The sequence below is a fragment of the Ceratotherium simum genome, chromosome 2, assembly GCF_057802395.1.
Source record: "Ceratotherium simum simum isolate JZ-2026a chromosome 2, ASM5780239v1, whole genome shotgun sequence".
Taxonomy (NCBI): domain Eukaryota; kingdom Metazoa; phylum Chordata; class Mammalia; order Perissodactyla; family Rhinocerotidae; genus Ceratotherium; species Ceratotherium simum.
Window position 1 is genome coordinate 67,603,751 of NC_141901.1, and position 26,813 is coordinate 67,630,563.

The 26,813-nt window shown below is 35.7% G+C and overlaps 1 protein-coding gene across 3 annotated transcripts in view; it reads left to right on the forward strand.

The window, feature by feature from the left end:
* Positions 1-26,813, forward strand: part of DPYD (dihydropyrimidine dehydrogenase) — a 777,563-nt gene that overhangs the window by 431,732 nt on the left and 319,018 nt on the right. For all 3 annotated transcript variants that reach the window (XM_004420800.3, XM_087446926.1, XM_087446934.1), the window contains one exon: positions 23,747-23,911. In XM_004420800.3, coding sequence (XP_004420857.1) covers positions 23,747-23,911 — 165 coding nt within the window. The remainder of the gene's footprint in view (positions 1-23,746; positions 23,912-26,813) is intronic.

Consider the following 26,813-nt stretch of genomic DNA (forward strand, 5'->3'; position numbering starts at 1 on the left):
TCGTTTTATTTCTTAGTGCTCAAATTACTTTATGCTACTCTCCATGTTTCCTGAATCCTATTTCTTTCTCTCTTGGTTTGGTCTTTTTTTCCCCTAAAACCAATCCTCCAGAAAGCTTCTCAGAAAGGATGTATAGTACATATATTTTTAGAATTCTTTCAGATTTAAAATTTCTAGCTTAAAATTTCTCTCTCTTCAAAAATTTGAAGGCAGTGCTTCTAGCACTTAATGCTGCTATTGAGAAATAGGTTTTTCAGACAGAAAGAAATAGAAGAGAAGCAAGATATTGCAATATCTGTATCAGGGAAGCAAAACCTTTTCAGAAATTCTCAGATTATTTCTCACTGGCTGGATCTATGTGAGATGGTCTCCCCTAGGTCCAAGGGAATTTAGAGACGCAAGTCTTAAATTGGGCACATTGTTCCCTCTAATATCAGGATTCTATTATAAGAACACAAATAGGAATGGATATTGGGTAGGCAAAGAACAATGTCTGCTCAATTTGATTTCATTATGATTTGTATGACTAATAACTTATTATTTGACATTTAGCCTGTTTTAAATTTTTTTTCTGTTACAAATAATGCTACACATGGTGTCTGTGTGCACACATCTTTATATTTTCTGACTCATTTTTGAAATAATGTCCTAGAAGTGACATTGTATTTCAAAAAGTATATTTTATGGTTCTTTCTGTTGCCTAATTATTTCAAGTTTTTCAGTGTAAACTCCACTAACAGTCCATTAAGTTCCCTATTTCCTCAAGCTTCCCCCAATACATGGCTTTATCATTAAAATAAATTCCAATTTGATAGGTATATAATAGGATGTCATTTTAGTATTTACTTCTTTTATTATTAATGAGGTAAAACATTTGTTGTTTCTTTTTTATAGGAATTTTTATTTTGTCAGCTGTTTATTCATCTCTTTTGACCATTTTCCTATTAGAGGGCTCATCTTTTTCTTACTGACTTTAAACCCTTTGTAATCACACTTAGATATTTTACTCCACTGACCAGCAGTTGTCTTTGGATTTGGATTGGTAGTCAAGCTCAGAGACTTAGCATCAAGTTTACTTAGCTTTGGAAAGGATCTGGGACAGGACTGTACAGCATGCGTGAATCTCTGGGAGATTGGGAGCCGTTGGGAGCATGGCTCCCGACATCCGCAAATCATCCTGCACTATGGATTTGCATGGTTACTAGAAAAGAGGCTAATCAGGTGAGGACTCTCAGTTCAGAGAACCTTCAGCTCTAGAATCCATTTAGTCCTTTTTCCCTTGTTAGTCTGTGGCTCCCTCAGGGGTAGCTCCCATCCTCTGATGTAGCTACATCTCATCAGTTACAGATTACTTAGCAAGCAACCTCACAACAAGGTGCAGGCGTCCAGTGAGTAGAGCATAACCTCAGCCAGACTCTCAATTATCTTGGATGGGGTATACATTCTTGGAGTTATTGTTAGCAAGGAGGATTTGGCCAGAGGTCAAGTCTTTAGGCATCTCTGTAGCTAGAGCAGAAGACAGGAAACTGAGGCCCACAGGCCAAATTTGGCTCCCTGCCTAGTTGTATAAATAAAGTCTTATTGGAACACCACCATGCCCATTAGTTTATATTGCCTGTAGTGGCGTTCATGGTGCCATTGCAGAGTAGTCATGACAGAGACCGACCCACAAAGACTAAAATATTTGCTAAATGGCTCTCTACAGAAAAGTTTGCTGACCCCTGAGCTAGAAGAAAAGCCACAACTCAGTTGTTGATCCTTTCCTTCCAATATATCAAGAATATTAATCCATGCTAACCATGTTGCAAATATTTTTCCAATTTTTTGTTTTTATTTTTTAAATTATATGGTTTGGAAGTACAAATATTTTGAATTTTTATTGTCGAGTTAGTCCTTTTTTTCTTATTTATTTTCATTGCTTTTATACTTAAAAAGATTCCCAACATTTAAAATTGATTTACATATTAACATATATTTCTTCTACTTTCTCTTGTTCATTTGAAATTTTTACCTTTTTAATTCAACTAGAGTTTATTTTGGTGCATAGCAAATCATCATTATTTTTAGCTTATTTTTCACTAAATTATTTATCAATTGGCCTAGGACAATTGATAACTAGTTCATATTTTTCCATTACTTAAATATTATAGCCTAACTATACACCATATTCACAAACATGCCCACATACATTGGCCTTCCATTTTGTTCCACTGAGCTTTCTGTTTCTTCTTATGACAAAACCATACTGTTCGGGGCCAGTCCCAGTGTCCTAGTGGTTAAGTTTGGCATGCTCCACCTAGGCGACTCGGGTTCAGTTCCTGGGCACAGACCTACACCACTCCTCTGTCAGTGGCCATGCTGTCATGGCAGTTCACATACAGAAAGAGGAAGATTGATAACAGGTGTTAGCTCAGAGCGAATCTTCCTCAGCAAAAACAAAAACAAAAAACATACTATTCAAATTACTGATTTTGTTATATGTGTTAATGATACCAATAAATATTATTGCCCACTTTTTCTTTTGACAACATTTCCTGAGCTATTCTCACGGCTTTATTTTTATAGGTAAAATTTGGGATCTTTTTTTTTTATAATTCGAAGAGTAAATCATGGGAATTTTTATTGGAATTGCATTTTATCCATGATTTATAGAATTCTATGTAAAAAATGATATCAAAGATTTGTTATAATTATATATGTCTCATTCAGATTAAATAAAAAATTAGAAAGGATATTCAAAATGACAAAATTACATGTCTATATGCATTTTCTACGTTATATACCACCATGACACTTTTTACCTAAATATGAATAACATGTTTCTCCTATGTTTGTCATTCATTTGGGGATTATTTATTAATTTTAATAGATCGTAACTGATACAAAGTAATTGCCCTGTAAATTATTAAATGAATGAATGAATAATGAATATATTAAAAATATCTAATATGCAGCTACTAGAAGAAATATTAATCTGTAAGCTTTTTTCAGGATAGTGGACAATATTTAAACACGAATCAAGAATATCAAATATCTAAGAGTTATTAGAGATGGTCCCCAGAAATTTAAAATGTGCAATGTGTCTGCCAGAACTCCTGATCTGTATCTAATTCTAAATATTTCTTTGCCGTGTTTTCATATATTTAGTCAAACACTGAGAGTGTGTATAACTGGGCTCTATTGGCATTTGCACTTTATTGTGTTAATGTCCATATTTACACTCAGAATGAGTTAATTATGTTTCTATTCTTTCTCCCTAAACTGCAACTTTCATCATTAGAATATTTTATTATAACTTGGACTTTGTCATTTCAATGACCTATGATCAATATTTAAGACTGGTTCAAAAATTCAGTATCTTTTTTTTAGCTTTATTGAGATATAATTGATATAAAAAATTGCACATGTTTAATATAAACATCTTGATGAGTTTGGACATATGCATACACCCATGGTCCCATCACCACAATCAATGTACTAAACATATTCATCACCCTCAGAAACATTCTTGTGTTCTTTTGTGGATTTTTTTTTTTTTTTTGGTAAGAACACTTAACATGAGATCTATCCTCTTAACATATTTTAAAGTGCACAATACTATATTGTTAACTGTAGGTACAATTTTGTACAGCAGATCTCTAGAACCTATTCTCTTGCATAACAGAAACTTTATACTCATCACTAATAATCAGGGAAATGCAGATCAAAACCACAGTTAGATATCACCTCACACCCATTGGATTGGCTATTATCAAAAAAACAAATGACAACAGTGAGGTGAGGATGTGGAGAAATTGGAACCTTATACACTGTTGGTGGGAATGTAGAATGGTGCAACCACTATGGAAAACAGTATGGAGGTTCCTCGAAAAAATTAAAAATCGAACTACCATAGTATCCAAAAATTTCACTTCTAGGTATATAGCCAAAAGAATTGAAATCAGGTTCTCAAAGAGATATCTGCACCCCCATGCTCATTTCATTTCATTATCCACAATGGCCAGGATATGGAAACAACCCATATGTTCATTGATAGGTGAATGGATAAAGAAGGTGTAGTGTATACATAAAATGAAATATTATCCAGCTTTAAAAAGGAAGGAAATTCTGCCAATTGCGGTGACATGAATGAACCTTGAGGACGTTATGCTAAATGAAATAAGCCAGTCACAGAAGGACAAATACTGCATGATTCCACTTATGTGAGGAATCTAAAATAGAAGCAGAGAATAGAATGGTGGTTGCCAAGGGCTAGGGAGAGAAGAAAATGTGTAATTGTTTTTCAAAAATTCAGTATCTTAATGATTTGGGGAAAATTTTATCATATTTTCTTCTCTTTTTAAGGCTATTTGGGCTAATACAATTTGGGTGAAGGCTAGAGTTTGTGATAAAATTTCTACATCCTGCCCTTAAAAATAGATGTTTATTGAAGATAAGTAATCAGACATCCAAAGTATCAGTTGGAAGGGGACTTACAGGATTATTTGCCATCATCTGTCTACTCCATCGCTATAAATTAGTACCCTGGCCAATAGGTATGTTAGTCTTGTTTTGGTTGCAACAACTGAAATCTAAGTGAAAAATATAAGGAGACATCCCACAGATCCCAAAGACAAGAAAACAGCTTGCTTAAGGAAGAAAGTATAATAAAAAATTGAAACCATGTCTGGACTCTCTCAAATTATTGCTTCCAAATCAATCTAAAGTTGTGGAGGAGGGGGGCCTGCAACCAAGTGGATGAAGGAGAGAAAAGGCAATTCTCAGAAAAGAAGAACTGGGTAAATAGATAATCCCATAGGTGTCTACTACACTATTCTCAAATACTTTAGTTAAGAAGAACTCTCTAGAGACAAATGATTGCCTCTTTAATAGCTTTGGGTGTTAGAAAGTACAATTGAAATGCTTTTGAATAGTTTCTAATAATCTCATCTTAAGGTGACTTAGAGAAAGCCTAAACTTCCTCTATGTGGTTGTCCTTCAGATAAATGATAAAAGCTTTTATATATCCTTTGTTTTACTTATCCAAGCTAAATATTCCTACTTCTTTTAACTATTCCTTGTAGGATATGACTTTAAATCTCTTAACCTTTTTTTGTTTTGTTTTCCACTGAAAGTGTTCTAATTTGCTCAAAACTGCCCAAAAGGCAGTACTCTGAACAGCTCTGAAAAGAGTAGGACAATCCCATCTGTTTTTCTAATACTAATTTACTACTAATATATTCACTAGCTTTTGTGTGGCCCTCTTTCCTTTTTTGAGCCATATTGAAATAAAAGCTCCATAGTATTTTATTAAGTTTTTAAGCTGATGAACTGTGCCTTCTCTATCTTGTAGTTGTGTATTTAAAGTGTTAGACCCAAAACATAATTACTTATTACATTTTATTGTGTTAAATTAAAGTCTATCACTGTGGCCCATCAACATCTCTTCCGAATTTGATTCTGTATCCAACATATTGGAGAAGTCTCCCTCTCCGACTCTAGCTTTTTTTTTTTTGCCCTCTCCTGGGACCCCCACCTTGGTCTTTACGATCTCCCTATAAAGCAAGTTGAAGATAGAGACAGCGCAATTTGAAACTTTTGGGGAAACTTTATTGATCTCGTTATATACACTTGCATCAGAGAAGTAGGCATATCAGGCTTTGTTCAAAGTTTCTTAAAAAGGATATATATGGCCTAGATCTTTTCCACATTGTAGCACTCACAATCTGTAGCTCAAATCCTTTCCCTTTACCAGAACAAGCAGAGTGGCATGTTATCAGGAGAGCTAATTCAGAAATCTTATAATCCTTTTGTGGGTCCAACTGTATCACCAACACGTGCAGCTTCAACAAATTTGCACTTGGAAGACCCCCTGAAGACCAGAGTTCTCCCAGGATCTTGGTGCAGGTGTACTACTCAGAGCCATGCACAACCTCCCTAACACCCAGCATCAATTCACCAAAGATAATGTAGACATCAATATCATATTGCGTATATTGGAACTATAGGGAGGATAAAGAATGTTAATGCATAGAAGACCATGGAATTATAATAAACATTTGTATTATATCACACACTGTTCTAAACGCTTTACATGTCCCTTACTTTACCTTATCCAAGGTAACTTTTTGAGATGTTATATTTGTCTTCATTTTACCAATAAGGAATGTGAGTAGAAAGAGGTTGTTACTTGTCTAGGTGGCACAGCTAATATGATGAAAGAATTAGGATGTGAACCCAGGTAGTTTGATTTCATTCTTTTTAACCAATACACCGTACTGCCTCTCCATATCAAAAAATGTCCCCCAAAACGCAGGAGAAATGAGTGAAGTAGGTTTGGGATAATCAATATAGACCTGTGTCTCCTAATCTGGTATTTTAGTCCACTGAAGTATAACTTCTGATTCCCCTCGATACCATCAACACATTTAATATACATGATCTCTCTCTGTCTATATTCAGGTCTATAGATAGCTATCCAAAGGTTATTTTTAAAAATGATGAACATGACCTGGCTGAGGGTAGAGCCTTTTTGTATAATATTAGAATCCTTTTCCATGTGAATAAGCAATTATTTAAGTTTTTTTTTTAGCCCATATCTTGCATCTTATCTAAGGAGGCAATCAGATACATTACTTGCAATGGTTCAGGTACTTGATATCTTCTACATTTCTCTATATATTAGATTTGTAACCATTTCAAAAAAGAAATAAGATTATTTTGAAATTACTCCCATTACAAAATCGATCCAAGATATTGCAATTCAATTATAAGATCATAATTTGGTGCTATGGTATCTACAGTCTAAGTTGTGAACCATCAGTAGAATTTAATTTTGTTATAGAAACAGAAATTTATCAATGTGCTAATGAATGAATTTCAACATCTTTTTCTCTATTAAACAGTGGTGCTTGTAACTATTGTTTTATTTTCACTACCAGAAAATCAGTAATAATAATACTGTGTTTTAAAAAATCAACCACAACCAAAAAACTTGGTGAGGAAATAGTGGCATTTTATTTGTCTTCCTTTTGTCTTTTAAATTGTAGCTTCCCCTTAGGGCTATTTTAGCGACAAGCTGTACTTCTGTAGGCCTGCAGTGTATAAATTACTCATTCTTTACCCTTTGGTAATCAGAACCATGAGGTTTTATTACATTTAAATTTATCAGATAAAAGGCTTCTGGAGATCTATGATGTTTGTGTAACCCTCACCTAAACTTGAAAATAATTATATGTAGTGCTATGAAACATTACAGATATTAGGAACATTTTGTTCCTAATGAGTTTGATGTATTAAAAGGCAGTTCCATTATACCATTTTTGCAGAGACAATTCCAGCTGGCAAACATTAGTGCTGACTATTCACAGAGGGCCATAAGGACCATGGAGCCAGCTCTGACTAATTTTGGAGTTTCCTGAAAACTTGTCAAAAGTGTTATCGTTTTTAAAAAATTTGAACTGTCTGTTTCTATAAATTTATATTTTGGAATCAGTTGTTATATATTGACTGGCTGTTTCTTTCTTTTTTTTAATTTAATTTATTTAAACTAAAAAAAAAAATTCACTATCCCTCCCATCTCTGTCCCCCACATCATGCAACCACTAATCTGTTTTCTGTTTCTGTAAGTTTGTTTTTTTCAGATTCCATATATAAGAGAGGTCACATGCTATTTGTCTTTCTCTGATTTATTTCATTTAGCATCATGCCCTCGAGGTTCATCCATGTTGTCAGAAATGGCGAGATTTCATTCTCTTTTATGGCTGAATAATATTCCATTGTATATATACCACATTTTCTTTTTTTTTCTCCCCAAAGCCCCCCAATGCATGGTTGTATGTCCTAGTTAGAAGTTCTTCTAGTTCTTCTATGTGAGTCACTGACACAACATGGCAACTGGCAGACGGGTAGTGTGGCTCTGCCCCCGGGAAATGAACCCAGGCTGCCAAAGCAGTGACAGCGCCAAACTTTCACCACTAGACCATCAGGGCTGGCCCTATACCACATTTTCTTTATCCATTCATCCACTGATGGACACTTAGGTTGTTTCCCTATCTTGGCTATTATAAATAATGCTGCATTGAACATAGGGGTACATAGATCTTTTTGTGTTAGTGTTTTCATTTTTGTCAGATAAACAACCAGAAGTGGAATTGCTGGATCATGTGGTAGTTCTATTTTTAATTTTTTGAGGAAACTCCATACTGTTTTCCATAGTGGTCATACCAATTGACATTCCTACCAAGAATGCATAAGAGTTCCCTTTTTTCCCATCCTTGCCAACATTTGTTATTTCTTGTCTTTTTGATAACAGCCATTCTAACAGGTGTGAGGTGATATCTCATTGTGGTTTTGGTTTACATTTCCTTGTGGTCAATACATAACAAATGAAATTCAAATTTTAGTGTCCATAAATAAATTTTCATTGGAACATAGACATGCTTATTTGTTATATTTTGTCTATGACTTCTTTCATGTGACAATGGCAGAGTTGAGTAGTTGTCACAGAGATCATATTACCTACAAAGCCTAAAATATTTATTATCTGACTCTTTGCAGTAGAAGTTTACTGACCTCTGCTCTGGACAATCTTCCTGTCCTTTGTAGGGCAGATTTTTAACTTCCTTTCTGGACAGATCCCTCTTCTTTTTGCACTCCAGACAGACCTTTTTCAATGCCTTTCTGTGCATTTTGAGTTCAGACGTCCCTAAAACACTGGGATATGGTAAGAAAGTATCTATTTATGTTATTTTTATCTCTTTTTTTTCTTTTTTTTTTTTTTTGAGGGAGATTCACCTTGAGCTAATATCTGTTGCCAATATTCCTCTTTTTCTTTTTTCTCCCCAAAGCCCCAGTACATAGTTACACATCCTAGTTGTAGGTCCTTCTAGTTCTTCTATGTGGGACACAGCCTCAGCATGGCTTGATGAGCGGTAAGTAGGTCTGCACCCAGGATCTGAACTGACAAACCCTGGGCCACCGAAGAGGAACACGCGAACTTAATCACTATGCCACCAGGCCGGCCCTTTTTTTTTTTTTTCTGATTTCTGTTTTCGTAAATGATTTATTTGGAGATGCATGGTCAAAAGTTTGCTTTTACTTATAGGTACATGATAAAAAATTTTTGAGACCTCTATGTATGCTATTATATATATCATAATCCATTTTCTACAAAATATTAATGTCATGCAGGATATTAACTGGTAATACATGAAAAAAAGTTTCAGAGTCCAGCAGGTTTGTGAGATAATGGATTATAGAAAGTTTGACAGGTAGGTTTAGCACTGGATATCTCAAGGCCTTTGATATGCTTATGTACATTGTGGATCACCAAGGGAGCTATCTCTTTGATGTTTTCCCAAGATAGTCTGGTCACAGAGCTTCCCATCTGTCCCCAAATATCCCAGCAAACACCCTTGGAAAATGCCGTCTCATTTCATAGAATGTTCAAGAGTGTTAAATTTTATCATACATGTGAAAGCACAGATGATGATTGTAGAGCACGATACAAATATAAGCAGTCATTTGGAGATGCTTTTATCAGTCTTGACACCCAGACAAGCATTTAAATGAATTCATTGCTACTTAAAATGTATTTATTGTTGTTGTTATTGTTATTTAATTAATTAATTTTGAATATATTTAAAGTCAGAATGTGATTACAGCCCAAAGGAAAACTGCCCACTGAGTTGTTCCTTCTACTCATCTAATAATCTCTAAGGCTATTTCAGCAAGCTAGTGGTACAGTCTCAAATCAGTGTTTTAATCAGAATTGATCCGAAGATTTTGATTATAACATCTCTACCAGGAACCAGTTTATTTTTAGGTTAACCTGTAAGAATGTTTATTTTATGGTTCTATCCAGCATTTCCATCTGCCTACCTCTTTTTCGTTATGATTTTGATTACACCATTTTCAGAATTAATAGTTATTATGATTAAAGTAATTTATTAAGTAATTTAAATGGTGAAATTCTCCATTTCATACTGTCTTCTGAAGAATGAGTAGACAAGAAAGTATATTATTTCAGAATACTAGGTTTAAACCAACTGACAAATCCATTTGTAGGGTAGGAAAAAGTTTTCCTGGATTCTGTTAGGATCCTTGGCTGGGTCTGAAAATTAAGCTAACAAAGACAGATTAACAGGAGAAAAGCATACAAATTTTATTGAATCTTTACATGTACATGGGAACCTTCACAAGAGAATGAAGACTCAAATAAGGGACCAGAGGAGGAAGCTTTTATACCTTTTAGACAAAGAAACAATAAATTTGTGAAGAATTGACAAGACTAAGGGATTTGAGCTAGGGTTAGTAAATGAAGAAGTAACCAGGAAGATAAGGGTAAATTTAACAAGGTTTGTTTGAACAGATTTCTTGGCCCCAAATTCTCTATCTGGTGATGAGAATGTCTTCCTTCCGCTTGGTACAGAGAAGGTACCTTTCACATGGGCGTTTTATGGTGTATTTCAGGGAAGAAAGGTTTGGTGTGAGGGATGGGTGTCAGAGTGACCTTCCTGCTTCTTCCATTTTCTCAAACTCCTTCAGCTTAAGATATTTAATATGCCCAGGTGCCATATTTTGGGGTAGCATGTCCTAAACCGCATCAAAGCCAAGACTTTACCATTCAATTTTCTTTTCTACAGTAATGCCTAAAAAGTGGTCCTGATAATTAAAACAGAGACTTACTATGAATAACACATTCTCAAGTCCAGAATTCAGAGTTTCTTTGTTTACTTGGTTATCTGTTTTTGTTTTGTTTTGATTCTAATTTTAACACCTTTCCCTATGAAGCCATATTGATCACGTGTTAAGTGTAACATCATTATCCCTTATGAAACTAAAAAAATAAAAACTTGAAAAAACTTTAGAGGATACAACCAGGAAGTTTTTCAAATGTCCTTCAGTTTACTTGTTTGCATTTCCTCAAAAGAGACTGGTGCAAAGCAGTTTGGAGTTTAGAATAGCTTTGAAAGCATTTATTGTTCCAAGGCTAATTTTAACCTGTGATAAAGATTGCTTTTTGTATTCAGTTGAATGTGATATCCAGTGATTGTTTGTCAAGGCTAAGTGCTGTAGGACATAATACATTTTTTAAATGGAGTTTTGTAATTAGAATACAAGCCTCTTTATGGCCTAATATATGAAAGAATGCTATTGAGTAGGGGTGTTAGAATTATGAGAAAACAGACTTTAAACTTTATTACAGTTATTAAATCTCATGGCTGCTTAACTTACATTTAAGGGAGTTTAGATTTGTATATTTGCTCAAGTGAATGATTTTGTCTTAGCTGAATGGTTTTGCAGATTCTTGGCAGAAGTAAACATTTTCCCCCCCTCATACTGGACTTTAGTCAGTAGGACATTGTTGGGACGAATTCGCTAAGATAGCCAAAGCATGTGTGTGTGTGTTACCTGAAGAGATTTTAATAGGAGTTTGAGATTACCCCTAAATCGTAGATTTGTGTCATGGACTGAAACAGGTTTCAGATAGCAACATTTCCAATCTAAAATGCTTCCATGTTGTATATTTTATAGTTGTATAGACAAAAGACTTTTTGCTATTCTAATCCGTGGTAGCCAGAAGTGATGTTAGTGATCATGTCGTGCAATCTCATCATTTTGTTAGAAGAATGACTAGAATCAGTACTCTTTCTAAAACATTGCTCAGGGTATATATCAGCAGAAGTGGTAATGTTGAGATGGGACATATGAATCTTAGAGTCTTAGACAGCTAACTGTAGAATACTTCTACTTTCAGGTCTGCATCCTATTTTTTTTTTCTTGTACTTGATAAATTTTAGGGTTTTTGTTTTTTTTTCTTACTGCAAAATGTAGCATGCATAAGAAAGTGTATATAATTTAGATATACAGTTTAAGAAATGATAAAATGAATACCTTTTTTCTCATTTCACATGATAAGATGGAGAACATATAATTCCTGTATCTTTGACTCTCTATGTAACTCTCCTCAGTTATGTTCCTTTCTCTTTCCTCTAGAAGTAATGACGTAGATTTTGTGATAATCATTTTCGTGCTTTTGTATGTCTTACCACATATGTGTCCCTAAACAGTAAGCAGTTTAGTTTTGTCTCTTTTTATACTTCATATAAATATATTCATACAGTTTATATTTTTATGCAAATTGTTTTTTCTTGTTGTTCAATGTTTTGTTTTTCAAATCTTATCTTAGTTGAATTAGCATTAGTTCATTCATTTTCTCTGCTGTATATTATTTGCTCATCATTTCTTTTGTTTGAAAATATCATTATTTTATTTTCTTTCTTGAGTTATCATTTTGAAGGTATGTAATTCTCAGTTAACATTTCTTCTTTATAGAAAATATTTTACTGTCTTCTGACTTCCATTGACACTACCAAGATGTTTGCTATCAATCTGTGTTTCCTTTGTAGGTAGTCTTTTTTTCTACGGTTACTTTTTAAGTCTTCTCTTTGTTTTTGGTGCTTTTTTTACTACAAGATATTAATTTTTTTAAAAAAACTATTTTCCTTGAGTTTTTTAGTGTCCCTGAATCTGAAGATTGGTGTCTCATTAATTCTATTAACTCTCTGACAGTATCTGTTGAAAAATTGTTACTGAACATCTTAGTCTCAAATTCTTGTGCCTGATGTGCAGTAAGCCCAACACTGAGACATTGGCGCTTGGAGATGGAGAAAGATTTATTCAAATTGGCCAAGATGAGAAGGCGGGAGCATGGGTTCTCTCAAATCCACCTTAACAAGAGAAGAAGGCAGGGAGTCTTATAGAGCTAAGGGGTGGGGCAGGAAGAGTTTCAGAGAAACAAAAGGATAATCCACGTTTCTTTCACTCCCAATAAGCCCCTGGGCAATCTGACTTCTGGGCGTCAGTGGCAGTTGGGGATGATCCTTGAAGGCATTCTCTTTATTCTGTAAAACAAGCTCATAAATCCTTGTGACCCTTGAATCACCACTCAGGTTAAACAGGAAAATAGCAAATTGACAAAATTAACTTCTTTTCATAACAAGGTGGAAAGGTAACGTTATTGAATATTTACAGTAACTCTCAACTACCGGGCTTTGATATTGCCTCCCTGGATTCTCCCCATTATCTTCTTGTAAGCTCCAATTTGATTTTGTTACTGCAAAAAATTGGGGTTCTCTTCCTGATGCATGTAAACAAGCCAGTTAATTATGGCATCAGCCTTTGGGAAAAGAGATCAGCTTTATTCTGCAAGATCAATCTGCAGGGAGACAGGGGATGAGTGACCTCGGATCTGTCTCCCCGATTCAGGATTTGGGGCAAAATTTAAGAGGTTAGGGAGAATATGCTGGCACACGGAAACACTGGTGGGAGAGGTTTTGACTGGTGGGCTTCAAGCATTTATGGTAAGTTTTTAAACATTTATGACAGGGTTCTAAACTTTTCTGATGGGTTTCTAAACATTTTTGATGAGGTGGGGAAGGAATTTTAACACCGGATCTTCCTCCCCTTGCTTCTGATAACAGACTCTGACTTGCAAGTTCTGGTCGTGTTCTGGTCCTCGGGTTCCATGGGAAGGAGCATCTTTGGTTCCAAGGTCCTTTTAGGTCATGATTTCTTCTTTTGCGCATGGCCTGGCTACATGACTTTGCAGATTTTCTGTGACTCTGTTGATAAGAGATGGGGTCAGTTGAACTGGTCCCAGAAGGCCCATGATTACAATTTCCCCTTTCATTCTCACCCTGTCTCCTAAATCTCCTTCCATGTCTTTTAACTTTTCTATCATATTTTGCATCTCATTTGTGGGTACTGCCTTTCAGGTAATTTTCTCAGATGTATTATCAAATTGACTGATTCTCTTCAGCTATGTCTAACCTCTTATCTACCCCAAACAATTAAAATTCTTTTTTTTTCCTGATTACTATTATTTTTTTATTTCTAGAAATTCTTTTTGCTTTTATTTAAATTTTTCATGGTAAATTTGAGTTTCTTGTTCTTTGATTATAAATTGAAGTCTTTTTTATTTTTCAAACATATTAAACTTTTATTTTGTATTCTATATCTGATAATGTCAATGTTAAAAAACAGGGCCGGCTCCGTGGCTTAGCGGTTAAGTGCGCGCGCTCTGATGCTGGCGGCCCGGGTTCGGATCCCGGGCGCGCCCCGAGGCACCACTTCTCCGTCCAACGCGAGGCCGAGTCCCACGTACAGCAACTAGAAGGATGTGAACCTATGGCATACAACTATCTACTGGGGCTTTGGGGGGAAAAAATGAATAAATAAAATCTTTAAAAAAAAAAAAAAATGTTAAAAAACAAAATTCAGCTGAGTAAATTTGAAGATCTCATTGGCTTTATTAAGCCATTCATGAATTGGGCAGCATCCCATCCAGAAACTTGAAGGGCACTCAGAGGGGTTGTACAAAATGGAAGGTTTTTATAGGAGGAAGGGTAAGGCAAGGGAGTTATTAGCAAATGAAAAGAAAGGATTATTTTGGGCCAGGACGTCTTCTCTTTGGGGAGAAGGGAATAACAAGGGTTTTATCATGCAGATTGCCTCTTTTTCCTCTGGGGCCAATGGAGAGGGCCCACATAACAGATTACCTCATTGGTACTGACCAAAAGATTCCAGACTAGTTGATGAGATTACATTTCTGGGAAGAGTTGAGACTGCAATTAAATCTTGGTTTGCTGTCGTGGGGGGCAAATGACTCCATTTTGGGCCTACTGGCTCTTTTTTAACATCAGTATCTGCATTTTTTTGTAAATCTGATTTTGTAGCTTTTCTTCCTACTGACTCTCACCTAGAATGTCTTTTTTTCTCATTTGTTTAGCAGAATTCTATTGCAAGCTCACATTCCTTGGAAATTTATTTACGGGAATTTTTTGATACCTGGGGTAAAATTTCTTTGAGAGAGGGTTTGAGATTGCTTCTACTAGTCATCGGAGGACACCATGACCAGGAGCTACTTTTGAACCAAATTTTCAACTTGTGATTTTGGAGCCCACTCAAGTTTGAATTCTCGGGGGAAACGTTTTCTTTTTCACCTGATATGAAGGCTGAGGGGCCGGCCTGGTGGTGTAATGGTTAAGTTTGCACGCTGTGCTTTGGCGGCCTGGGGTTCGCAGGTTCGGATCCCGGGCACAGACCTGCGCACCGCTTATCAAGCCATGCTGTGGCAGGTGTCCCACATATAACGTAGAGGAAGATGGTCATGGATGTTAGCCCAGGGCTAATCTTCCTCACCAAAAATAAAAAAAACCCAGTATGAAGGCTGACATGGACACATGCCCCACTATTTCCCTAGGGTTATTTTCTAGCTCACAGACTGAGAGCATTGCGTTTTGTTGGTCCTGCCTTTATGTGGAGGTTTCTAATTTACCTGCCACCATGCTCCAGCCCTGACTTTGTCTGCTCTCTCAGAGGTTTGGAAGCCATTATAACTCAGGCTCTAGGCCACTGGGGACCGACAGAAACGTTGAGGGCAAACATTGCTGTACAGCTAGTTTGTCCCTGTGGGTCTCTGCTTTGTTGTCTTTTCTGATCTCCAAGTAATTTCCTTATTTTGACACCAGTACAGTTGTGCATCTTTTGCTTTTCTTTTTTCATATCCTTTCCAGTATTTTTTAATGTGCTATATTGCGAGGATTTCTCTCAATATCTTGTTAACAATTTTGCAGAAATGGGAAGCTCCTATCTGATTGTTTTAGATGGCCCCTTCCTTAAATAATAGCCATTACAGTGGCTTCTAGAGTAAAACCGGAGGATTTATAGAAGTTTTATAAAAAGTAAAGTTTTTAAAAAAAATTTATCATTTTCAACGAAAATTCTTCTCTAATACTTGAATATGTTTAGTAATTATTAGAATTGACTCATGCTTACACCTTCGCAGCTGCTGTTCTGGGCCTTAAAAGATTTCTTCGAAGCATATCACGTGATCACCTTATAAGCAGGCCAGCAGAAATTTCTAAGTTAATTACAGTTTGGCACAGTATATCCAAAACCTCTTATCTGAACAGTGAACCTAATAATTTAATCAGTCTGTCTGTTGATTAATCACGTTCTAATCCATCTGATATCAGCACTGAAAAAGCTCTTCATCTGTTTCTTGTAAAACTTATCTCTGTGAATGCACAGCTGCTGTGAGCTATTCGTATTAATAACTTGAATGGGAGACAGAACACAATGGATTCTCAAAGCCTGCAGAAAAAAGTTTGAACTCCTTAGAATAGTCACTCAAGAGTCTCTAATCTCACCCAACTCTATAGTCTTCCCATCCTCAATTCCTATTGAATTTCCAGCCTCAGCCCATGCACTAGTTCAGGCCAGTCAACTGAACTCTCACAACTTCTGTTTTGACTGTTTCTGAAGCTGATGAGTTGATGAAAGAATAAATATTTATTTATAAAATACCACACGTCAGGCATGTGCTATATGGTTTCACTTAATATCCTACAAGCTCTCTGTGATATAGTGAGGCCACTTTGACAGATGAGAAAGTCAAAGAGCAAAGCGAATTACTTTTTAGTGTCCTGTTTACAAAGTTATAAGCTCTTTGAAAAAGGGCAAGAGGGAAGACAAAAGGCTGCACAAGTCTGTGACTCCGTATTTTACAGACAAACATAAATAAAATTAGAAAATTAATCTCCATACTTGTACAGTGTGAGACACCAAATCCTTTAGATGTTTGACACTCTCAAGAGATGGGGACATTTGGCCCAAGGTGAGCACTAGAGAGCATGTGAGTAAAGTTTCTTCCTTGACATGTAGTAGATATTGAGTCTATTCAGTTTCCATTCAAGTTCCCCTCTTTAAGCCTAATATTTTCCTATGCATTCTAGAACAAAACGTGTTGATGTTACCTGTTTTTTTCCAGCCCAAAACTGAGATTCCGTCCAGTCCAAGACTGACAGTCCATCACACCAACACACGGGAATTACACAATTCCCAATGTAGCCTAAAACATGAGAGGATTTCAGAGAGTTCTTAGAACTTTGATCTTGCAAGGCTTTGGGCCGCAGGAGTGGGGAATGGATTATCATGGTTGATTCAAGACTATGTAGAGTTTCATTTCACTAAATGATAATTATTTTCTGTTTTACAGCCATTTCCCTAGTTAATTACACTTTATCAATATCTATATGGTATTTTCTTCTGAGCTTTCTAAGGTGAACCTGCATGGTCTAGTAGACTCCTTTAAGACTACTTGCTCAGATCTTAGTTACTCCATATTTGTTTATATGAGCATCTACGTGAATTCTAATTAACTCTACCCTGCTAGATGTAGTTAATTAGACAGGGTGAATATTGAACCCAAGTTAAGCCCATCAGCATCTCTGCCACCAGGGTTATAAGTTTTGGGGATTGACTATACCTGTAGCTTGTAAACTTGGGACCTGTCAGGGGCCTGTGTTCTATCATATGAACTGAGACAGGAAGCCTTCCGTAGAGAGAGAGAAGAATGAAGAGAGATGCAGACAGAAGCAGAGAGAAGAGATGGAGAAACATTCCTAGCTGTTTCCCTACAGCTGCATTTCCTTCATTGCATTATGTGAAATATTCCTTTTCCTTAAAGTAAATATACCACATCTTACTTCTTTTTAATTTAACTTGTTCAAGTTGATTTATTTTTCTTGCAACTAAAATCACTCCTAATTATTATCACATACATCAAATGTTAAGAGGTCACTAATATTATTATTATTCATATCACATAAATACACTTGAATTCTAGTCTCGTCTCTAATGCTCACTAGATAGGTGCAACAGTGGACAAGTCACTTGAATTTCTCTAAGCCTTGGTTTTAGCATTAGCAGCATGATGAGAGAGTTGTGAAGACCAAATGAGATGATGTATGTGAAAGATTTGTGCCATAAAAATCTAAATTATTATTGTTTCTGCAGTTTCAACACCACTCTTTCTCTGGTAATTTATCTTGTATTTCTAGGATAACATTGTTATTCTTGTTTATTGTGTTTTCCATGTGGATAGACATATTTAAAGTTCCTGATAACAAATGTGTAAATTTTGTCACTAATTCAGGTTTTTGAGTGCTCTCTTTATACAAGACATCAGGATGGAAAAATTAATGTATCAAGAACAAATTCTCATCCTGTCCATTCCACCCTCCAAAACAACTAAGTAGAGATTATTGTGACCATTATAAAGTTTATTTTGGGGAGTAATCAAATATTAATATACTTAGTTTATGAAGAAAATAAAATGTTAGAGAGTTCTTTCATAATAGTGGAGTTGCACTGGAAACTGGGCCACTGTTGAATTTTGTTTTACTTTTTGCTATTCCCAGGGTAGCAGTATGCCAGATTTATAATGATGGAATCATATTATAGAAAGGATATTTATTGTTGGATTTATTCGCAAAGTGATTCTCTTCTTTTACGAAATAATGTATAGTTAAAACCCCACTCATACAGAAAGTGATGTATTTTAGAAGACAATTTGTCTTGCAGTGCATTTCATTTGTGAAATCCTAGCTTGTAAAACCAAATAACTGAAAGATTTGTTTGACAAAAACAACCAATTCACAGTAGAATCTTGGAAATCAAAAAAGGAACAAATAGGGGGGCAGCCCTATGGAGTAATGGTTAAGTTTGGTGCACTCTGCTTTGGAGGCCCAGGTTCGCAGGTTCAGATCCCTGGCATGAACCTACATGACTCATCAGCCATGCTGCGGCAGCAACCCACACACAAAATGGAGGAAGTTTGGCACAGATGTTAGTTCAGGGCGAATCTTCCTCAGCAAAAAAAAAAAGGAACAAATATCCCTAAGATTTAAGTTATAGGTTTCCAGGTAAACTGATAAAACTTTCTTGAAGGCTTATAACAATATGCATTATGCTACCACAAAACTTATTAAACAGATTTCTCATTCTACCATGTGTTTCTGTATTTTCTTTAAAATTATATACCACTAATACTTTTAGAAAGCCATTCTTGCTCCACTATCCCCAATTTCTCCCCCAGCATCTGCCTACTCCAAGAGATAACCGCTCTCCTGAATTTTTTTAAATTATTCTCTTACTTACGTTTGTATTTGGTCACATAAGTATGTTTCACTAAATAATATTTTCTATTGTTTTGCTTGTTTTAGGGATCATAATCTAGATATTTTGCCACAGCTTACTCTTTTCACTCAAAAACATATTTCTAAAATTCATCTGTTGTGGTAGTAGCTCTGGTTCACTTTGCAAATTTTATTTTTCATTTTCATGCAAGTTTTTTGGATCCCAGTTCTTTTCCTAGTCTCTTACCAAGACATCTCTGCAAAGTTTCCTTTTTCTATTCTTTGAGGCCATTGTGACTATCTTCATCCAGTAACCATGGAAACACTATGGTTTTTCAGGAGAAGAGAGGTCAAGTAAATGAACTTAAACAAATATAATCAGTCTGTTTACCATTTAAATCTCTTTACTAATGCTGAAAAATCACTATCGTCACTTCAAATGTTAAGAGGTCACTAACACTCGATTTTATAATGGTAGTTACAGTATCACATAAAGCAGAGATATCACCTAATACTTCCTTATCTATAAACATCAATTTTAAAAAATCTGGATACTGTTAATGCACTGAAGTTTAGAACTATGGTAATTCATCTTCTTTGTCATAGAGAATGAACTCTTATCTGTTCTAACTCTTCTTGATTATGTTTATTTTGTTATATTAACTCCCTTAAGCAATGCTAATATGATTTAGCTATTAAATATTAAAGCAAAATATTATCTTATAAAATCATACTCAAATTCAAGTATTCCCAGGTCAAAAGCTTTAGTAAGTTATTGCCCAATTATTGAAGCTCTAACTGTAATCATATAACCAAGGATAATTGGTTATATTCAAGTTTTCATTCATCTTTCACTTAATTTTAAAATTCTAAGAAGTCTCAAGTCAGTGGAGAAGGTTTTTGACAAAGTAGTAAGAAACATGACTGAATTTGGGAAAGAAAACCTAGAATAACATTTCTATCACTGATTTATCACCAGGTGACCATACTAGAATTTCAGCACTGTAGTTGAATTTGGACTATGTTGAATTTTTAAATTGCTGTGATGGTAACAATTGACTCACTGATAGCTGACAAGTTCTATGCAGTAAGCATTTGTAATTTGGGCAGTTGTTAAGGGTCTTTCTTCTTTGCTTGAGTTAAGGAAAGAGAAAACTGACCTGTTTAGAGAAACACTCCCTATCATAAATCAACATAAAGGAATAAACAATCCCTATCATAAAGTAGATAAAATTTCTCTTTGATTTGCCTTGTACTTCCTGTTTGATCTTGGTTAAGGAGATCACTGATAATCCTCCCATGGTATATTTACAGTTTAACACTGGATTATAGAAGAGAAAAATAAAACAACTCCAACATTAACGATAAACTTGACTCACAGTACACAAAGGAAAAATCTCTACAGGTAGAATTTTAGGTTTTAAGGTATCACTGAAGGGGGACATTTTAAGAAAGAAGCATTTGATTGACTGTCCTCTAATTAAATCTTGTCAGCCTATTGACCTTTTTGGCTATTGTGGGCTGCTGGCCTAATAGTTGTTAGGAGGGTTGCTGTAAAATAGCATATGGCTTAAAATTCCTGGACTGTCAAGTTTTTCTTTATTCAGTATAGGTACAACTCTTCCATTCTGTATCTTTTTTATTTTATGATATTAAAACATTTCCTAGCACATATTATGAAGATGTGGGCCCAGCCTAGGGCACAGATACATGGCTTGATGTGCGGTTACAAGAGGCAACTATAGTTGGTTAAGGTCCTGATAGGCTCATCAGCTAAGCAATCCCCTAGGTGGCCTTGGACCAGGTTAGGAATTCACATCCACCTGAACCAGACTAAGGCTAATAGATTGCATCTGAATGGGACCATTCTGTTTGAATCCTAGAGATCAGATAAACCCAACAATTTGGGGCCAGCAATCAGGAAGGTCTTAGAAGTTACAAGGTGATGAAGTTCAAGCAATTCCTGTCATTGAGGCTCTGCAGTAGGCTGGGAGGGGGAGCGGGGAGCAATGGGCAATCTGTATCACAACATGCTGGTACTAGGACCTAACCACAGTGGGGTCTCGGGGAGAGGGACCCCCTGAGGGATCAGGGGAAGCAAGGACCCCAATTCTAGAGGAATGGACTAGTAGGAAAGGATCTAAGCACAGAGCCAGTACCTGAAATTTGAATATAAACCCAAATCTCCTAGTCTGTTCCGCAACAGAATGAGGCCAGCAATAAATACCTCATAGTCCCAAGCCTCAGGATGAGACTTATTCTAGTGCCTAGGGTTTTAGTCTAGGCTCCTTCGAAAAAATATTTATTTGAGCACCTACTAAAGGCCAGGCCAGAAGCTGGGCATGTAATAGTAAACGAGATATAGTTTCTTCCTTTCCAAAGCTTATACTCTAGTGGAGGGTTCACCAGAATATAGACAATCGCAATACAAGGTGTTAAGAGTGCCAATTGGGGAAGGTACATATTTCGATGATGCTGGCATGAGTCAGAGCATCTTATTAAGACTTGGTGTTGGAGATCAGAAAGGCTTCCCAAAGGGACTGAAGTCGAAGCTAAGTCTCAAAGAATGGGCAGGTGCGGTGGTGCTGCTAACACATAAAAGTTTTGTTGAATAAGCAGAAAGCGCTGCTTCCAGGTCGATATAAATTACAGAATAGTCATTTAAAACAGGTGCCCCTTTATTTGTGGAACTACCCAGTGGGAGGGCCCTTGACTTGGTGAACTAAATATGGACTCCATTCACCTTCTTGGCCAAGTTCTCCTGTGTAGGGCACAGCCTGTGGCCTAGATTGGACTTATCTAGGTGAAGAGCATTTAGAATAGGGAGTATAGCAAAGGAAAGGAGGACCTCAGGCTTGAAAGTATGGCTCTTAAAATTTGGAACATAGGGGGCCAGCCCTGTGGTGTAGAGGTTAAGTGCACGTGCTCTGCTTCAGCGGCCCAGGGTTCGCAGGTTCAGATCGCAGGAGCACGCCGGCGCACCGCTTGTCAAGCCATGCTGTGGCGGCGTCCCATATAAAGTAGAGGAAGATGGGCATGGATGTTAGCCCGGGGCCAATCTTCCTCAGCAAAAAGAGGAAGATTGGCATCGGATGTTAGCTCAGAGCTAATCGTCTTCAAACAAAAAAAAAAAAAAAGAAAAAAGAAAAAAATGGAACGTAGAAGAAAACCAGCCTCATTTGAGTGAAACATTTCAAGAATTGTCTTCTCAGACCATGGCAGCACAGGAGTACCTACAGGGTGAGCTGCACAGAAGCCACCTGCAGGGATGCAGGGATGCAGAGCACACTTTTAAGCATTCGCCAAGATAGGAATTTGACCCACTAGGCTTGAGCTTCCTGGAGTGACTCTTCTTGTTATTTTATCCAGTAAGAGTGTGTAACACGGTCTCACAATAACAAACCAAAGTAAGGCTGTTGGTGTTGCCCACAATTACAATAGAAGTGGAATGGCTTAATTAGTAAAACATTAACTGGCAGGATTCTTATAAGTAAAAATGTACATATTTAAAGAGGCTTATTGTAACGTTTATACCATTTATTTTATAATATACTAATTCAAATGTAAAAGTGAATGTAAATTACCAGAAATTAACATGCAATGTGAAGAAAAGTCCTTTTATCCTCTGCAACTGTAGCATTTGGCAGATTCAGGAATAAATAATCTTTTGTGGCAAGGGTATGCCTTATCAAACATATGCAGATCAGCACTAATTAATGCTAATTAAGGTTTCCTGTCTATCTAGTTGGAAAAACGTCCAAATGTTATGAAATCCAGTTAGTATGCCTATTACGCTAATTGTTTTATATGGGGTGGTTCTTAATTAAAATATGTAAATTGACCTTAATTGCTATATACTAATGGGGGTGCATGTTATCTCACTAAAAGTGACAAGATGGTGAGGAGGGGTACTTAAATGACTAATTCTGATAAATCCTTAACTAAATGACCTTTACTCAAAATTAATTTTAATTGGAAGTTGGCTGAAGAAACATTTTCCTTCTTTGTTTCTTTTTAGTTTTTAGTAATGTAAGAATGTTACTCTTCTTTGTTAATGCAGCTTTAGAAGTAATTGTGGATTGTTAATTACACTTAACAAGCAAGTTAATTTGACTGTTTACTGTTTATAGTTATCAGGAAGTTATTGATATCCTCATTTCAGTCTTGGGAAAAGTGAGTTCTCATTGAATGTGGATTTATAGTTAGAATCTTATACGTAAGTAGATCTAGTTATTTTGTTAGAGTGTGGGTTAGAGTTTGATGAGTCAGTAATACTAATGTGTACTCCTTGGCTGATTTACATTGGAATTACTATTTAGGAAAAAAAATATTTTTTTTCTATGAACATTAACTCTTATTGGAGTTAAAATCTCTTTGGAGATACTTAGATTAAATAGACTGAAATGATATTCTTACATTTTAATCATGTTTTTATTTATTATTTAATTGCAAACAAGTTAAAATGTGTATGCCCAAAACCAGTGTAAATGAATTTACATATTTTTATTTTTTTATTATGCTAACCTTACAATTACAGGAACTAATTTAAATAAAGCTAAAAAATATTTTATTTTACTCTTTCATTTGGAAGTAGTTTGTTCAACTGTACTTTAAAATATAGTTAAAAGATTCTTCTGTAAAAATGTGAGAAGGGACTTAGTAAAATACTGTCATATGGAAGTAAGCATAGAATAATGCTTAATATGATAATGATCAATGTGATTGAAGATCATAGTTTTTCTTTGTCAAAAGGAGACCTGATATCTTTGCTCTTTCATCAGGACATTGTGACAAATGTTTCACCCAGAATCATCCGGGGGATCACCTCTGGCCCCTTGTATGGCCCTGGACAAAGCTCCTTCCTGAATATTGAGCTCATCAGTGAGAAAACGGCTGCATATTGGTGTCAAAGTGTCGCTGAACTAAAGGCTGACTTTCCAAACAATGTAAGTGTGATTTAACGTCTAAAACAAAAGAATTGGCATAAGTTGGTGAATGTTTATTTAAACATCCAATTCATAGGCTTATAAATATTAATGTGTATAATATATTTTATTAAAGAATCTGCCAGTTGCTTTGCTGATGCATAGAAAGATAAAAAAGAAAGAAAAGCTCAAGAACTCATAAAAATCCGCACAATGTGAGGCTTTGTTATAAATGGGTGCCATGTAGATGGAAGAAGTATCTACATAACCAGGAGGAAGAGAAATGAAATACTCATTTTATTGAGTTGGTTTTCACTCTATGTAGCTAGTATTTATGAAGGTGGTGACCTTAGGAAGAAATTGCAGACTATAAATCATTTTAAATATAAACCTGAGGCAGAAGCAGAATATCTTCTTATATAGTTTATTTATATTTTTTCAGTGGGAAATAATTTACCAAATAATTTTAACCCTTATACTAAGTGAGTCAACTATCTTTTGTAAAGCCTTTTGTTCTTTTAAAGTACTGTGCACAAATATTACAGTAAAATCAGACTTACATATAATATTTCGTTCCTTTGTGGATTTTTATATGTTGCCTGTAGTTTTTTAACGTACAGATAGTAGTTTCTCTTCAATAATTGGTTAGGGTTGTTCTTAATGTTATGCATTCATTCTCTGTCTCCCCTTTCCCCCTCACCATCCCACCCCCCATGCACGCACACACGCACACACACATTTCTGCCTGTCTCTCTGTCTGTCTCTCTCTCAATGAGCTGGTAGTGAATGGAGGTTGAGCTGTGGGGCAATGTGTGTGTTTATGTTGGAGAAAAGATTTTTCTACATTAATCCTTCAAAAACAAATGAAAACACTCCAAGTATTCTAATGATAAATATTTAAAAATCTGATGAAATCTGTGGATATTTGCCCACAAACTGATAAATCAGAAAATCTTACAAAGGGACTTTAGATATCGCACTATTGGCCAGACCATCATATTTTTTTTTTCTCATTTAGAAAGTTCTATTTGTTTCAAAATTCTCTCTTACCTTGAATCAAAATATAATCGCTTAGAATACAATTGATCTTCCTCAAGTCAACGCTTCAGATGTGAAGGGAACTATCAAGACCCATCTATAGCTTCTGCTTATTAGGAATTTTTCACTTTCTGAGCTTGATGTGGCAATTATCTCCATTTTCACATTATACAATCAACTCTAATAATAATGATGTTGAACTGTTTGTTTTTTAAAGGACTCACATCTTTTAGGAAGCTTTTCTCAGAATGACAAACACAAAAAGTGGTCAACCATAAAAAGAATTATTAATATAATTTTAAACTTGGTCTGCAGTGTTAAGTACTATGCTACATACTAAAAATGCAAAATAATAATAATAAACGTAAGCACTTATATAATAATCACTCTGTGCTAGGTAGAGTTATAAATGCTTCATATGTTTTAACAGTCATTTAATTTCAACAACTTTATAAGATAGGTACTATTATTTTCCCCATTTTACAGATGAGGAAACTGAGGCACGCAGGGCTAAGTAACATGCCCAAGGTTACACAGCTATTATATGGTGAAGCCAGAATTTGAACTTGAAATTCACTTTTAGCATCCGTGCTCCTGTCTAATAATAATGTTCTCTAGTGTACCTGCCTATATTGCAGTATCATTTCAGGCCCTTAAAAGTTCAGTATTACTTTTTAATGCAACATAAGAACAGTATGAAATATAATTTCCCAAATATTGCTTCAATAGTATTTAGATAAGCCAATTTATCTTTAAAAAAATCCCTTTTCCTGGAAAATAACTCCCACCGATGGCTTGTCTTAAGCTTACCTACCCTTTCTACCCTCTCCTGGGCAGGAGAAAGATGTTATAATAATGGCCTCCAAGAAATGGCAGTAAGTGGACAAGAAAGCTGAGACGAGACCCTTGCTTTGTGATCCCACGGTCAAGGAGAAAGAAGAGACACATTTAAATGTTCCTTTCAATTTCCCTGGAAACCATTTTCTTCTCCTATAATGCTTTTTTTTTTCCCCTGTAAAAACAATGCATGCTTTTCTTGTTTCTAATTCTTTCACTGTTTAGATTATACTCATTATTCTTTTTCTATATTCTTAGAACTAATGTCTAACATGTTTACTCCCCGTATCAAAGATAACATTTTAAATACAATTAAAATGGCATTCCCATTTGAACCCATAGAAATAATGTGTGTGCACCTAGATATTGCCATGCTGAGAGTGGAATATCCCCCACTGTTTTGGAATTACTCTGATGCCAAACCCAATGAGCTGAATAAAAGAAGGTGACCCTTCATTTTCCAAGTTTAATTATCACTCTCACTGGAGTTTTCCCACATCATTCTCGAGTGCGTGGCTGCCACCTTTAATGACAGGGATCGGATAATTCAACCCACTCTGGCAGCTTCTAAGCAAGGGCTAACTTTTCTGAAAAAGAAATTGTGCTGGGGGGGCATATACATCAGCTAATATCAGCAGCTAGTATCTCTGTTTCCAGAGAGATTAGGCACCAGTTGACCATGAACTTGAGGAAACAGCTGGAAACATCTTGCATATAAAGGCATCAAGACCCCTGAAATGTGTTGTAAGGGCTTGTTTCTTAACTATCATAGTGTTGTACCAAAGCCTACACATATATTAGACTTCTGCATGGCTTTCAAGGTATCCTTTTATCTGGGAATGAAATTTGGCACACTGATCATTGTAGTGACAATTTGTTACCAACTAAGAGTTTTTTTTCCCTAAGCTGAGATTTTGCAGTGCTTATTATGAAATATACTGTATAACTGGGGCTTACAGAAATCAATTTTAAGTGAATCCTTTCATTCTCACTGCAAAAGCCTTAGAAATCATATATTTTAGGCTTGGAGAAAATTTTTACCAAAAAA